Source organism: Sinocyclocheilus anshuiensis, unplaced genomic scaffold (genome assembly GCF_001515605.1).
Source record: "Sinocyclocheilus anshuiensis isolate Anshui unplaced genomic scaffold, SAMN03320099.WGS_v1.1 scaffold2063, whole genome shotgun sequence".
Taxonomy (NCBI): Eukaryota; Metazoa; Chordata; class Actinopteri; order Cypriniformes; family Cyprinidae; genus Sinocyclocheilus; species Sinocyclocheilus anshuiensis.
In genome coordinates, this window is record NW_015536681.1 from 40,723 (window position 1) to 56,003 (window position 15,281).

Consider the following 15,281-nt stretch of genomic DNA (forward strand, 5'->3'; position numbering starts at 1 on the left):
ACCGTGGATGAAGCGGAGTCCAGCCTGGGGTCGTCACATGTGGTTGCCGCAAGTCCGCCGGCCGCTCCTTCGTCGAATCCGCTGGCCGCCACTCACTCTAGCCCGCCGTGTGTGATGCTGTGTGTTTTGTTGTGAAGATATTTTAAATGAAATCTGAGAGGTTTCTGTCCCATCATTGACAATCCATTTAACTGCAACTTTGTAGCTTCAAAAAGTTCATAAAGAGATCATAAACTAATCAATATGAAGCGGCATGCAAGTGTAAACGCAGTAGAGACAATAGTCCCAAAATTTAGTTTATCGCCCACTCCTAGTCTGTTCATGGACCTGACTGAGCCTAGTTATTTTAATTAAAGTCTTCCTGTAGTCAATAATTTTATCTCCTAAAACTCATCTTTGATCACCAAAATGAGATATTTAAATGTTTTTTTGCTGTGAAAAAAAATTATTCATGCCTTAAAATAGCTAGAATGTAACTCTTGAATTGTATCATTGGTAAAACATGCATTCACTTAAAACCAGCTTGTAAACAATTTCATGCATTTTATTCAACATTTGTTGATATTTCCAGTTAATCTGGGTTTTTTTTTTGCAAATTGCTGAAATAATGACTATCAATGAGTAAAGGAAACCACTTAATGGAGGGTATAAATGAATATGAAAACAGGCAATTTTTAATATTAAATTATTGAAGAGTACTTTATGTAGACGAAATACTTCCAAGGCACTCGCGTGGTAAGATAAAAAGCCTTTAATGACCTAGGCTTAAATCATTATAACTAGTTAAAAGTAGATGTACGTGTTTCGGCAAAACAGCCTTCTTTTTCTCACTGTTGTTTTTTTTTTGTTTTGTTTTTTTACTACAGATTCTGACTTTCGTGTAGCACTGATTCTGCTGCCCCACATCTTTAAAGAGAAAGTTGAGAACTTAATCACATTGGCAGAGGTATGGAACTATTTGTTAAACTCTCACTTTGTAATACTCTGATACAGGTCTGGTTATGCAGTTCTGATAGATGTTGCATTGTTTTACTGATAGATGTTTAACATTTTCTTTTCACAGTGTGATGCTGATACTCCATACCCAACCATACAGTTGGTACAAACTGACTGGAAAATGGCTTTCTCCAAGAGGGTTCAAGTCCTTGTCAAAGTGGATGGTGTGGAGGTGTGCAGGGGAATAGGAGTTGAAGAAAGGATAATTGCAGCCTTCAGTGCTAACTATGTTTTCAACTTGGCTTATCCACCCTACATGAAGAATACACTGACCTTCCTGCAGCATGCCATAGCAAAGATTACTGAGGTGGGTGGCAAGCCCCTTCCAATAACTGTCACCCAAATAATTAATATCCTGTGCTAAAAATCGACATTCAACGTGTTTCAAATGTGACTGTTGACAGTGTGAAGTATGCTTTAAAAGATGTATTCATAGTTGACTATATCCATGCAGAGGATTTCCTCTATTTTTTCCAAATTAAATACATTTTAAATGTCAATACTGTATGGTTTCTGTGTGGCAAGTTTTTAATACCAGTGTCGTATGATTCACACTTCCATGCATACACAGTAAAAGTTGACTTTGAATGGAGTGTTATAAAACCAGGGCAAGAGATGGACTTTCAGGCCCCTGACGCGTACCCTGCTGATGATAAATTGTTTGTGATCCTTAAGAATGTTTAAGAAAGTTCAAATTAAATGTGTAGTACTGTATTTGGTGAAATGTGTGTTTGTGATTAATGATAAAATGGGTATAAAGTTATAATTAATGAAATGTGTACTGTTGGGAAAAGATTGCTTTGTGATTCTTGATTCTTGAAACTGTTTTAGAAAATGTAGAATGTAGTAGAAAAATGTACTTAAAATGAGATCTAGTGCTGTTTTGAAAAAATGATTTTCAACACGGGTGCTTTGACCAACTTATTCAAACCATTGACTAGTCAGTTATGAATATTGGCTGTTTTACACATTTGTCAGAAACATCAGAAACCAGTTTCAGTTATATCTAAAATTTCTGTTTGGGTATACCCATTCATTCGCAAACTATATCATTGGTAAAACTTGCATTCACTTAAAACCAGCTTGTAAACAATTTCATGCATTTTATTCAACATTTGTTGATATTTCCAGTTAATAATTTTTTTTTTAAGCAAATTGCTGAAATATGACTATCAATGAGTAAAGGAAACCACTTAATGGAGTGTATAAATGAATATGAAAACAGGCAATTTTTCTCGCTTTATATGTATATATTTATTTATGTATGTATTTATTTTTTACTATAGATTCTGACTTTCGTGCAGCACTGATTCTTCTGCTAGATAGTTCTGATAGATGTTGCATTGTTTTACTGATAGCATTGTTTTACATTTTCTTTTCACAGTGTGATGCTGATACTCCATACCCAACCATAAAGTTGGTACAAACTGACTGGAAAATGGCTTTCTCCAAGAGGGTTCAAGTCCTTGTCAAAGTGGATGGTGTGGAGGTGTGCAGGGGAATAGGAGTTGACGAAAGGATAATTGCAGCCTTCAGTGCTAACTATGTTTTCAACTTGGCTTATCCACCCTACATGAAGAATACACTGACCTTCCTGCAGCATTCCATAGTAAAGATTACTGAGGTGGGTGGCAAGCCCCTTCCAATAACTGTCACCGGAATAATTAATATCCTGTGCTAAAAACGCGACATTCGTGTTTCAAATGTGACTGTTGACAGTGTAAAGATGTATTCATAGTTGACTATATCCATGCAGAGGAAATTCCTCTATTTTTACAAATTAAATACATTTTAAATGTCAATACTGTATGGTTTCTGTGTGGGAAGTTTTTAATACCAGTGTATGATTCACACTTCCATGCGTACGCGGTTAAAGTTGATTTTGAATGGAGTGTTATAAAACCAGGACAAGAGATGGACTTTCAGGCCCCTGACACGTACCCTGCTGATGATAAGTTGTTTGTGATCCTTAAGAATGTTTAAGAAAGTTCAAATTAAATGTGTAGTACTGTATTTGGTGAAATGTGTGTTTGTGATTAAATGTTTTAAGGGTATAAAGTTACAATTAATGAAATGTGTACTGTTGGTAAAAGATTGCTTTGTGATTCTTGATGTTCAAAACTGTTTTAGAAAATGTAGAATGTAGTAGAAAAATGTACTTAAAATGAGATCTAGTGCTGTTTTGAAAAAAAGTTAAATTACTTTATTCTTAATGTTTTATTACATGGTAAAAAAAAAAGTGAATGAAATGGAATGTACTGATTTTGGAAAAATTTTTTCATATAATATTAAGCTTGCTGTTTACAATTTTATAAAACGTTTTAAAAAGTTAAAGTTTGTAATAAAATGTTAAGGGTATAAAGTTACAATTAATGAAATGTGTACTTTTGGGGGAAAAAATGCTTTTTGATTCTTGCCGTTTACAATTTTGAGTATAAAAAGTTAACTGTTTTTTAAAAAAGTAAAATTGCGCAATATGCATTCTGTTATGACATTGTGAGAGAGCTTAAAACATTCATCCTGTGAAAAATGTGAGAATGTAATAGTTTTGAATGTTTAATAAATGTGATAAACAGCATTCTGGCCTTTTTAATGTGCTGTATGGAGTACAAATTTGCCATCAAAGGGTACAAAAGGCTTGTCACTGGGGCAGTACCCTTAAAAGGACGAATTTGCACCTTTTTTAAAGGTACATTATGGTACCATAGCACTATAAGGTACAATTTAGTCAGCAGAGGTACATATTTGCCTTTGAAAGGTACATACTGCAAGGGTACAGATATGTACCCATGTGAAAGGGTACAACGGGTGTACCCTTGAGGGTACTGCCCCAGTGACAAGCCATTGTACCCCTGAAGGTACAAATTTTGCAAATTTTTTCTGACAGTGTAAATGACATTTAATTTTTCTTATGAATGACTGAACATCACCAAGTGATCTCCCTAACTTTACAAATCAGTGCTACAAGGTATATTTGCAGATTTGGCACATCCGTCACAGTCAAGTAGAAACGATTATTTTTTTCACAATCATTTCGTGATCGCACTCCCACGTCTTCTGTCCATCCTTTTCTGTCTGTTTCCTACTATCCTTATCAATAAAAGTGGCTAAATTAAAATCAAGAAAAGGCTAAATTATTTCTGACCTTATCAATATGCTGACACCAAGTCAGCCTCTCATCAGAGAACTAGAAACCTCACCACCTTAACCTGTTCCAAATCTTGTCCACACAATTTCAGTGGCACTACTTTGTGGCGCTTAGAGAAGCATATAACTTGAGTTTTTGGGATTGAGAGTTTAAATCCCCATTTATAAGTCCATTGTTCAACTTTCTCTATTGCATTTTGCATTTTCTTTCTTAGATATTCTACATTTCGACCCCTAACCCAGAGTGCTCCATCGTCTGCATAAAGTGACTTACCTATATTTCCACTTACCTGATCAAAAATGTCATTTATCATAATATTGAACAGTATGGGGCTGCAAACACTACCTTGTGGGGTTTCCGTCGAGTTTCCGATGGAAAGTAGAGAGACTCCCCGACCCCGCCTACACGATTTTAAACGAGAACACATTGAATATGCAATGCATGTACGTGGAAGACGCCTCATGAATATTTCTTCTGAGGAATTGTCACTTCGGCGAAAGCTGTGTCATTGTTTATATGTTGTAATATTATACAATTCATTAATTAGGGGTTCAAGTACGTAGTGCTGAAACCCTATTGTAATTGTGAAGATGTTTATTATTATTGTTCTTCTTCCCTAGAACGGATCGTACAGCCCAAACCGTAAGGTCTAGTCTAGAGAGCTGAAACTTGGTCAGATCGTAGTAGTCTTCACCGCTACTCAGATCCAAATACTCGCCCCAATCGAAACTGCTCATAACTCCTAGACCGTTTATCGTAGACTCAAGTGTCTTATATCATTGGAATCCTTGGCTCAATCAAAATAAAACGTATTTTTTCCCTACTATGGAAGTCAATGGTGCCCATCAACTGTTCGGATACTAACATTCTTCAAAATATCTTCTCTTGTGTTCAACAGAAGAAAGAAACTCATACAGGTTTGGAACAAGTGGAGGGTGCGTAAATGATGACAGAATTTTCATTCTGGAAGTGAACTACCCCTTTAAGTTTTCTGTTTTTGTTGTTACATAGTTTATATGCTGTAATTTTATACAATTCATTAATTACGTTTCATGTTACCTTTTCCATTTTTGTTGTTTCTTCAATTGTTTTGGGTTTCAGAATAGTTTAAAATATATAATACATTTTAAAAACAGTATTTTAGCTAGTGTTTCATGTTTAAAACATGTATTCTTCTCAAATCAATGTCAATAAATAGGTTTTCACTGGGTCTATCCAAAAACTGACTTTCATTAATAAAAACCCACCTAGAGAAATAGTCACTGGAGTAAAAATTGTGACAACTAGCTCCAGGCTGATGGACTAAACTCCAATATAACAAGAATTCCTGCTTTAAATCAGCAGTGTGCCTTCTTTATTTTTCTCAAAACACACAGAGACCCAGAGTTGAGGTGTATTTATGGCAAAACATTTATTTGAAATCATAATTATGACAACTATGACATTATTAAAAAGGATGATTTGGACCTCAATAATCAATGCAACCTAAAGACATTTACAGCTTTTACGTGAATAAAAGTAGAGCTACCTGTATCTTTGCTAGGGCACTTAAAAAGCGATTAATGCACAGAAGCGTCTTTGTGTTTATGGCAACAACGGCAGGACTAGTCAACAGCACCTGACTTCTCTAACCCATTACCCGATCGCTCGACCTCAGACAACATTATTCACTCGCACTGTGAACGACCTCAGACAGGCTCATAAAACACCGGTCGGTTATCACAATCAATAAAGGCATTAATTAAAGCAATTAAAATAAATCACTAAGACCAGTCAAAGACAAAAACATTGAATTCAGGATAAAAAGGGTTCAAAATAAATTAAATAAAAATGAGAAATGCACTGAATTATTCATTCAGACAGTATGCAGTTGTTGAAACTAAAGTCTATATTCAAAGCATTTGTAATCCTGAACTTGTTTTTGAACTTGAGTTTACACATGTAATTGGTTATAAACACAAATATACACAGATATTTGTCCAATTTGACATTCAGATCAGAGAACAATGTGATTATTAATAGTATCTAATATTTATTTCACCCTTGTGCTGCTGAAAATCCTATACCTATATTGGTGTTCCTGTCAAAAATGTGCAGCCTTTTGCTTGTAAATCTCTCAGTATGCTACATTATCACCAATTATTGGATTCAATCCTTTTTGTCAACTTGTTTTCTTTCAATTAGGACAGGTTTTGTGTTTCTGGAACTGATTGATCGTAGGCCTCATTGATCTGAGCTTATGCACCTGCAGTGTATGACTGAAAAAAAAAACATTATTTGTGGACAATATTCAGTTTTGAGTGGAAAAAAAGCATAATTTATGGATAATTTTGGCAATATACCCTCAAAAACTAAGATGAATGAGCTCAGATCAGTGAGGCCTACGATCAACCAGAACTTCAAAAGAAATTCAAAACTTGTGCTAATTGAGAGAAAGCTGACAGAAAGATTGAATCTAAATCCATTTGGTAAAAAAAAAAAACAGCATAATGACAGATTTACAAGCAATTTTTGTAGGCTGGCCATTTTTGACAAGTGTAACAAGGCGGGGGGAAAATCCTAAAAAATTGCAAAAATTATTTTTTGGGAAGTTGTCATACCCTGTGTGCGTAAACTCAGAAAGTTTTAATACAATGTGATAACATTTTTGGGAAAAACAACTGGAACACAACACAAGGGTTCATTTTACTTACAGATGTTATAACTTACTGAGCTTTATGGATATCAAAAGAATGACTGCAAAGCATTTCGCTCTTTATTCTTTCCTCATTCTTAGATATTCTTTCTCATTCGGTTCCGTTTAAAAGCCTAAATGCTAATCATGCTTGAACAGAATGGTGCATGTAAACTCACAGAGTGTTTGAACTCAGTTTACAGTTCAATAATGCCAATAAGATCAATAATCACTAACACAAATACTCAACCTTCACCGTGAGCTCTTAGAATAAATGTCAACCTGTTTAAAATAGCGGAAGCAAATCTATGTTGTTATTTGACAGTTCAGTGTTGGTGTGATTATGAAACGCTACAGGTGGAGGATTTGGGTGGCTGCTCCAGGATGGACTCTCGGTGCAGGTCGTTGGGCACAGTGCCGTTTGGACCCCACACGTTCAGCTCACCGTAGATGCCCGTCTCGAGCATCTCCTCCTGCCAGGGTATGGAGATGTTTCCTGACGCAAACTCATCAAAGAACTCCTTGTCATCGTCCTCCAGGCAGACCCCCTTCACAGTGGAGAAAGCGCCCACATCATCCAGATTCTTGGCATAGACTGTCTTGGAATCCGGTACGAAAGGAGGCAGCAGAATCCCTGTAGGGCACCAGTGTGGTGTTAGTGCACTTATAAGACAACCAAGGCTGCATTTATTTGATCAAAAATACAGTAAAAACAGCAATATATTTTAATATTACTAGAATTTAAAATAGCTATTTTCTATGTGAATATATTTTCAAATATAATTTACTCCTGTGATCAAAGCTGAATTTTTCAGCTTTATTACTCTAGTTTTTTAGTATCACATGATCTTTTTTTTTTTGTAGATTAATTGTGATTCAAAAGTTTGAGGAATATAAGAAGCTAATACTTTTATTCATCAAGGATGCATTAAATTGATTTAAAGTGACGATTAAGACATTATAATGTTACAAAAGATTTCTATTTCAAACAAATGCTTTTTTTTTAATTCATCAAAGAATCCTGAAAAATAAAATGCATGAAAATTCAGCTTTGAACACAGGAATGCATTACATTTGACAATATATTCACACAGAAAACACTTATTTTAAATTGTAATAATATTTAAATTGTAATAATATTTGACAAAATTACTCTCAAATATATGCAGCCTTGGTGAGCTGGACAGACTTGAGAATGACCCCAAACTTTTGAACAGAAGTGTAAAGGTAAATTAAATCCACAATTTAATCATGCTGCTCACAGAGGAAAAGTTTGCGCTAAACTATCATCAGCTTTACACCTGCGTCCAGTTTCCTCCAGTTGATTTCGCTGAAGAACGGATGTGCGCGTAGCTCATCACACGTGCCGTTCTTGAAGCCCAGTCTCTTGTCCACTTCTTTAGCCAGAAGACCCTCACAGATGGACTTGGCATTCTCACTGAAGTTTTCTGGGTACGTCACCGGGTCGTTCAGGATTCGCTTCTTAACCTCTTTATTCTCCACCTGAACAGCACAACGTTTGTTACACAAAGAATCAAAATGATAGAGCCAAGGATAACAGCGGCACATATACTAGTGTTTTTGTAAGGACAACAGAACTGTCAGTTTCCAACTTTAAAGGGATAGTTCACCCAAAAATTATTTCTTCTGTGTTCAACAGAAGAAAGAAACTCATACAAGTTTAGAACAACATGAGGGTGAGAAAATGATGCCAGAATTTTTATTTTTGGGTGAACAATCTCTTTAAACCTTTAATCCTAACCTGACACATTCAGCCAGTAGGTGGTGCTGTCATTAAACGATTACAACAACGATGATTCAAATGTTAGGGCAATTTACATTCAAGTTTAAGTTTAAGCATTCGGCAGACACTTTTATTCAAAGCAACATTCGTTGCATTGACACTTTAAAGGAGACATATTATGTCCCTTTTTACAGTATGTAATATAAGTCTCTGGTGTTCCCAGAATGTGTCTGTGAAGTTTCAGCTCAAAATACTCCACAGATCATTTATAATATCATTTTGAAAATGCCTATTTTGAGTGGAAGCAGAAACACGCTGTTTTTCGGAACTTAAAACCTGGAAAAGTCAAGATTTTCATGATATGTCACCTTTAAAGCCAAAGCATATTTTATCAGTTTGTGCATTTAATGAGAATCATACTCAGGACTTAAGTGTAATAATGCAGTAAGCACAAACAATGCTACCAGCACGAAACATTCTCACCTGATGTCCTGCTGTTCATTTCATTCACATTTACAATGATTAGGTGTATCGAAACCACTTCAGTACATTTTGGCCAGCATAATCTGACCATCTGACCAATGATTCAAGCTCTAGCATAAAAAGAATGTTTTTAACAAAATCCCAAATGTGGGAAAATCTAGTTGGATAGAAACAGGAACCAGAGGAAGAAGTGTAGTTTCTTGGTCATTTGGTTCAAAGGTTAACACCTAATAATATATATGAATCTTGTGGGTGAAGCTAGATGTAGCTGTAGTTTGAGAGCCCAAATATAACATGGTAAATGTTCAGACACTCAATATAAAGTGTACCAGATGTTCTTCCATTCATTTCTATGGGATGCACTAAAACAAGACGAAACCTAACAGATGTCCAACCAAGTCCCAGTTACATTTGGTATGTTCGGTAAATATTATTTGCTAAAAATGAAATAAACGAATATTACTCTACTACATCATATGCATCTGCAGGTTTACTACGAAACATCACGTGTATAGTGTATGTTAGTAGGATTAGTTTGCATCTGAAGAGCATGACATGGCATGCTCAAGTTACAATTTGTTCAGCTTTTAAAAAACGTGTCACAAGGCCTTGCATTTTCCCCCCATTCCAAGCAAAAGCATGTTCTGTGTGAGTCACTTTGGATAAAAAGCATCTGCTGAAAACATAAATGTGAATCTAATAAAGATCCTCTGAAGAATGAATGTTGAATATCACCTTTTCTCCTCGAGTTCTGAAGGGTCCTTTGGCCGCAATGAACTCGTACAGCGTGACTCCGAGAGTGAAGTAATCTACTGAGTAATCATATTCTTCACTCTTCAGCAGCTCTGGGGCCATGAACCCTGAAAACAACACACAAACACTGGTGAGGTGAGGTGAGGTGAACATCTTTATGAATAAACCTTAAGGCATCAGCTCTCATGACCCAGTGTCATCCTGCTTTTGTTTAACATTATGGTGTTTATATGAACATATATGAGCATCAAGATATGATTCTTGACATGTGAGTTTTGATCACAAACTATTGTGAACTTGATGGAGGTTGTCACCTGGAGTTCCAGCGTAGCCTTTGGTTTTGAGCTGGTCATCTGCAAGCTCCACAGCCAAGCCAAGATCAGAGATACGAACGTTACCTGAAAACACCAGCATGACGTGCATGACTGAAATGGCTCTTAACCCCTCAGATTTGTGTGTATGTTGAGGAGTGGTGCATTTTAACATCTTCACCTTCATTATCTAGAAGAACGTTTTCTGGTTTCAGGTCTCTGTAGATGATTCTCTTCTGGTGTAGATGCTCTAGGCCTTGAATGATCTGAGCAGCATAGTAACACGCTCTGGCTTCAGAGAACCCTTGGTTATTCTCATCCACATTATAGATGTGGTACCTGTGACAAAAAGATATCTACTCTTTATTATGTTTACAAACAGCCATGATAAAATAATTAAAATAAATAATTACATTAAAAATAAAATAAAATAAAAAAGCAGCAATCACAGGCGAAGCAGGGCAACGGCATCATCAAAAATGCAGTACATCAGAGCCATTTCAGGCCTACTGGGTCAAAGGTTACGAGGGGATTTAACCTTAACATTTAACCAGTAGGTGGCATAGTCACAAAACTACAACTCTGAGCGCTTGGGCTCAGGATCATGTTCTAGATTTCATCTGAACAGCTGAAAGCACAGGTGTGATATAAGCACTTGCCCAGTGGCCTGTAGCACGAAGCCGGTTTCAGTTTTTACCTAGGTGAGTTCGCGTTTAGTTTGAGCAAAAAGGTGGGTTGGTTTTGAGCGGGTTTCGTCACCATGGCAACTTATGCTACACGGCTACCCTGCTCCCGGGCAAGTTTTATTCTGAGTTAGCTTTGAAACCAAAGCTGGACCAATCAGCTCTGAGCAAAGTAACACATATCTGACGCAAATAAAGTCACCCCCCTTTATCCCTCACTACAAATTAAAGTTTATAGTGATAACATTTTGGAGACAAATCTTTTGCTGCTAATTGTTTATTATATTTATATTTTATAGATTATAATTATGTATAATTCATATCATATATTAATATAATTAATTATATGAGTTAACAATTAATATTAAACTTAGCATTCAAATTAATAGGCTATAACAATATATATAAATACAATGTACAGTACATAAAGCTTTTTAAACTGATGAAGCTTGTTTTCTTTTGAGCTCCTTATAATATAAATTATTTCAATTCAGTTGATTCACTTGCATTGATATAGTCAGTAGCTGCCCAGCAGTGTTTATTCCTGCCTTGTAAATGTGTTTCAATTCATGGTATTTTTTCATAACAATCTCTTCATCTTCAACAGAGAAGTGAATTGCGCTGACTCTCGCGAGAAGTCAATCAAACTGATGCTTTCCATGTTCCGTGTGATTCTGTTTGCCGCATGTATCACACTTTCAGGTGCACGTGCCTCAGAAACTCTGGATCCAACCTGAGTTGACAGAGAACGTTTATACTGAGCATTGTGCAACAGCTGATCCTGATCTAAACCGGGTTGGATTTGTCAGGTTTTGTCAACTCAAAACTTACTCAGTTTGTTCATCTCGCGTCGAGCCACAGGCCACTGGTGAATTCATTAGGTTCAAAACACATGCTTTCGAATATCAAATACCTATGTGATTAATTTTATCAGAAAGGTTCTAAAGACTATCTGTACCAAATTTGGTGAAGATCAGACAAACTTTGTGGGAAATGCAGCTCAAATGGTTTTGATCTAATTCAATCACTAAAGGCCAAAGATGCCCAGAAAAACATCTAGATGGAAAACAAGCAATAACAACATAGTCATTCTAAAGAATTGTCATGATCCATACCTGAGGTCTCCTCCATTCATGATGGTCATCACCAGACACAGTTCTGTTTTGGTCTGGAAGGCGTAAGCCAGTGACACAATGAATCTACTGTGAACTCGAGCCAGGATCCGTTTCTCCACCATGGCACCCTGTGAGAACAGAACAACATTAGTGTGAAGGATAATCTTCATTTTTTTCTGTCAAATTGTTGTTAATATAATTTAGAAGGAAAATTTCATTAAAAAAAATATGCATTTGGATAATTTAACATTTGGACCCCACAGTACAGAAAAGCATATTTTTTACAGATTAATGCATACATTCAAGTAGCACTAGTTTTACTTGTTTTATTTTACGCATTATGGACTATGCAGGATGCATTTCGCCGTTTTGTGTTTCTCAACCAATGACTAACAGAAGAAACACGCCATTAATGATGCTTGAGTGAATGTTCACAAACAGCACAGTGCTTTGTCTGTAAACATTGTTTTCAAGCTTTTAAGTATAAATGAGGTAATTGTTAACATGAATCATCTGATGGACAGTGTTCATCATTTACACATGGACACAGGTACAGTCAGTATCATCTCCAGGGTTCTTCCTGTCCAGGATTTCCACAACAAATCTGTTCCATAATTAAATGTGCTGGACTTGCATTTCCTAATGAGCTGAAGGCCAAAGCGCTAAAGTTTCATCAGCTCTAATACTGCCTGTGGTTCACAGCACTGTTCACTCAACTGACTGATGTTTATGGACACGTCAGAGTCAGACATTTAAACACATGAGAACTGATCAATACTGATGAAGAATGAATGAGGAACATGATGCTTTGATTTATGAACATGATGCCAGAGATTTATGATCACAGGCATTTTTTTATTTATTTATTCCAACAGAAACAGTTACCAGTCCAAAACTGATAAAAGAACAAACTAATTCTGAATGTTTAGACATTTCATTCGTTGGGATCTAAAACTGGACTGTTTTGTAGGAGTGAAGCTCTAGTAAAGCATATTGCCCGCAGTAAAGCCTTCACCTTCATCATCAATGTCACGTCTGAGCTGCTTAATCGCACAAAACCAACATGTCAATCAGGATCCACATCCTGTTATCTAAGCGTTACCATTATCATTCTAGTAATACATATCCATTAACCTGATATCTTCTCAAAAACACACCTTGACCCATAAAAAAATCAGCAAAAGGTGCCATTTTTGCCTAAAAATGTTTGGTTTTGATTTAATTTTTTACAAGTGATCGCCCAGGTGAATTCACTAGATGTAAAACACATGCTTTTGAATAGTATCTTAATATAACCTTAATATTACACCATAATATTACATTATCAATTATCTGTGTAATTTATTGTATCAGAAAGGTTCTAAAGACTATCAGTGCCAAATTTGGTGAAGATCAGAAACTTTGTGGGAAAAGCAGCTCAAACGTTTTTGCTATAAATCAAATACTACAAGGCCAAAGACGCTGAAAAAAAAAATATCAACAGTACCTGGAAAACAAGCAATAATAAAACAATCATGCTAAAGAATTGCCATGATTCATAGTGTGGGTGTGACTGACCTCATGTCATTATTTCATCGCTAGTTTTGTGAAGGTCACTGCTAAACTTTCTAGACATAATATTTATCCATTTCAGGCCCAAAGTAGCAGGGCACCAATAGTCATTTATCCTCACTAAACCTATTTCAAACTCATTAACTTTAGATTTCCAATAATTTGAACAGTGTTCTGTTCATTCTATCAGTAGTAAGTCCTTTGGATGACAATGGCACCTTTTCCCAAGAAAGAGCCTCATAATTCATCTCAACCAAAGGCAACGAGCTGCTTTCATACCTCATAGCCTTTCCTCTTCTTCAGCCTCTTCTTGTTGAGCTTCTTGCAGGCGTACAGCTTCCCTGTGGCCCTCATCTGACAGGCGGACACCTCTCCGAATCCACCCTTACCCAGAACACGGAAGTCCAAGAACCAGTCCTCGGCTACCGGCTGCATCTCCAGCCACTTCCACTGCAAGAAGCGTTTCAAGTACATGGTCTCTAGATAGAACGTGAAGGGAACCTCTTTGAGGAAGTCAAACACACTGGCCAGGATCTCCACAAACAGGTCATCCACTGCCTCCCCGTGCCGTTCTTTCACCTTGGTGATGTCATTCTCGGGTAAAAACGGGCAGAAGAGCTTGGCAGAAGGCTCCATGTAACGCTGGAGGATTTTGGCGGCTTTCTGAGCCCGATCTTTATCCTCGGCGGTGTCGTATGCCTCAATGTCCTTCCAGAGGCGACACGGTCCCTTGTACTCATTGGTGATTTCCAGGTACTCTTGAAACAGCCGTTTGCCGATGGGCTGCTCCACACAAATGCTCTTAAACTGCAGATCCAGAGTTTCCCTCAGATCTTCACACACAGTGATGTGGGGCAGCTTGAGTTTGGCGTGGTACTTCTTGTCTCGGTTGGCCGCCGGGTTGGCTGTGCCATCGAAACTGCCACGGGCCGAGATGTACGCCGAGTTGGCCACCACCGTAGTCAGGCCACCGATGTCCATGGCAAGGTGAAGAAGCTGAACGTGGACTGACGGAGGGAGAACAAGACAAGACTGGCAGCTGAAGGGTCACAGCGTGAGCATTGAAGCTCAGCGCCGTGAGACTGGACGAGACTAGAGAGGCCACGGTCCTCACTGGAGATGTGTGGGATTAGATCATGAGACCCTGGGGGTCCAGATGCAGAGGAACGGACAGTGACCGATCGATCCAGCAGCACAACGTCTGGAGTCTGATGGCAAAGTGAACGATAAGCCTTGTAACACACAGACAGATCCACCTGACTCAACATCTTTCATAAGGCTTTATCCTCTAACTCTATAATACCTTCCTCAGGTTAACACCTCTCACTGATGGAGCGAGAACATCACTCACCAACACAATGACACTCCAGACATAATAGAATTCAGAGTTCAGAATTACTTCAACACATGATTCAAGCACATCTAGTCATAGAGGTCCTGCAGAACATGAGTGACTAAATACATACAGTATGAACCACTTGGATCATTATTTTCATTCAGATGCTCATGTAGACACTCAACTGCAAAGACTTATTAACATCGCCAGGGTAATAAATCTATGAATCATGGAAAATATTGCAGAATTATGACTAATAACACTTTTTATTTGGCCATAACAAAAGGATGTTGTGATTGCCTTCAACACATCAAACAAGAAAAGCTGGATGAAGATGATCAACAGTATTCTGAATTACAAAAGAGGCTCATATCCTGCTTCAAAATCCCAGCTGGTAATTATTGCCATTAGCTGGTCAATATGGTTGATAAGCTGAACTACAAGTTGGTTAGCCTGGTTTGAGCCAGTAGACCATCTTGACCACTCC

General features: G+C 37.2%; 1 protein-coding gene across 1 annotated transcript; it reads right to left on the reverse strand.

Moving 5' to 3' along the window:
• Positions 1-5,507: 5,507 nt before the first annotated feature.
• grk1a (G protein-coupled receptor kinase 1 a) lies at positions 5,508-14,715 on the reverse strand. The gene is made up of 7 exons (XM_016441543.1): positions 13,738-14,715; positions 11,908-12,035; positions 10,291-10,448; positions 10,113-10,196; positions 9,781-9,905; positions 8,120-8,321; positions 5,508-7,452 (listed from the first exon to the last, which is right to left on the reverse strand). The coding sequence occupies exons 1-7, from the start codon at positions 14,437-14,439 to the stop codon at positions 7,160-7,162; spliced, it is 1,692 nt and encodes a 563-aa protein (XP_016297029.1). The 5' UTR covers positions 14,440-14,715; the 3' UTR covers positions 5,508-7,159.
• Positions 14,716-15,281: the final 566 nt, after the last annotated feature.

What these genes read in the sequence shown, in the direction of transcription:
- grk1a (XM_016441543.1), bottom strand. Translation starts at nt 14,439, where the DNA reads ATGGACATCGGTGGCCTGACTACGGTGGTGGCCAACTCGGCGTACATC. An exon ending in CGTTCTTCTAGATAATGAAG is followed by an intron (nt 10,197 to 10,290) that starts GTGAAGATGTTA and finishes TGGTGTTTTCAG; the next exon opens with GTAACGTTCGTATCTCTGAT. An exon ending in TCAGAACTCGAGGAGAAAAG is followed by an intron (nt 8,322 to 9,780) that starts GTGATATTCAAC and finishes TGTGCTGTTCAG; the next exon opens with GTGGAGAATAAAGAGGTTAA.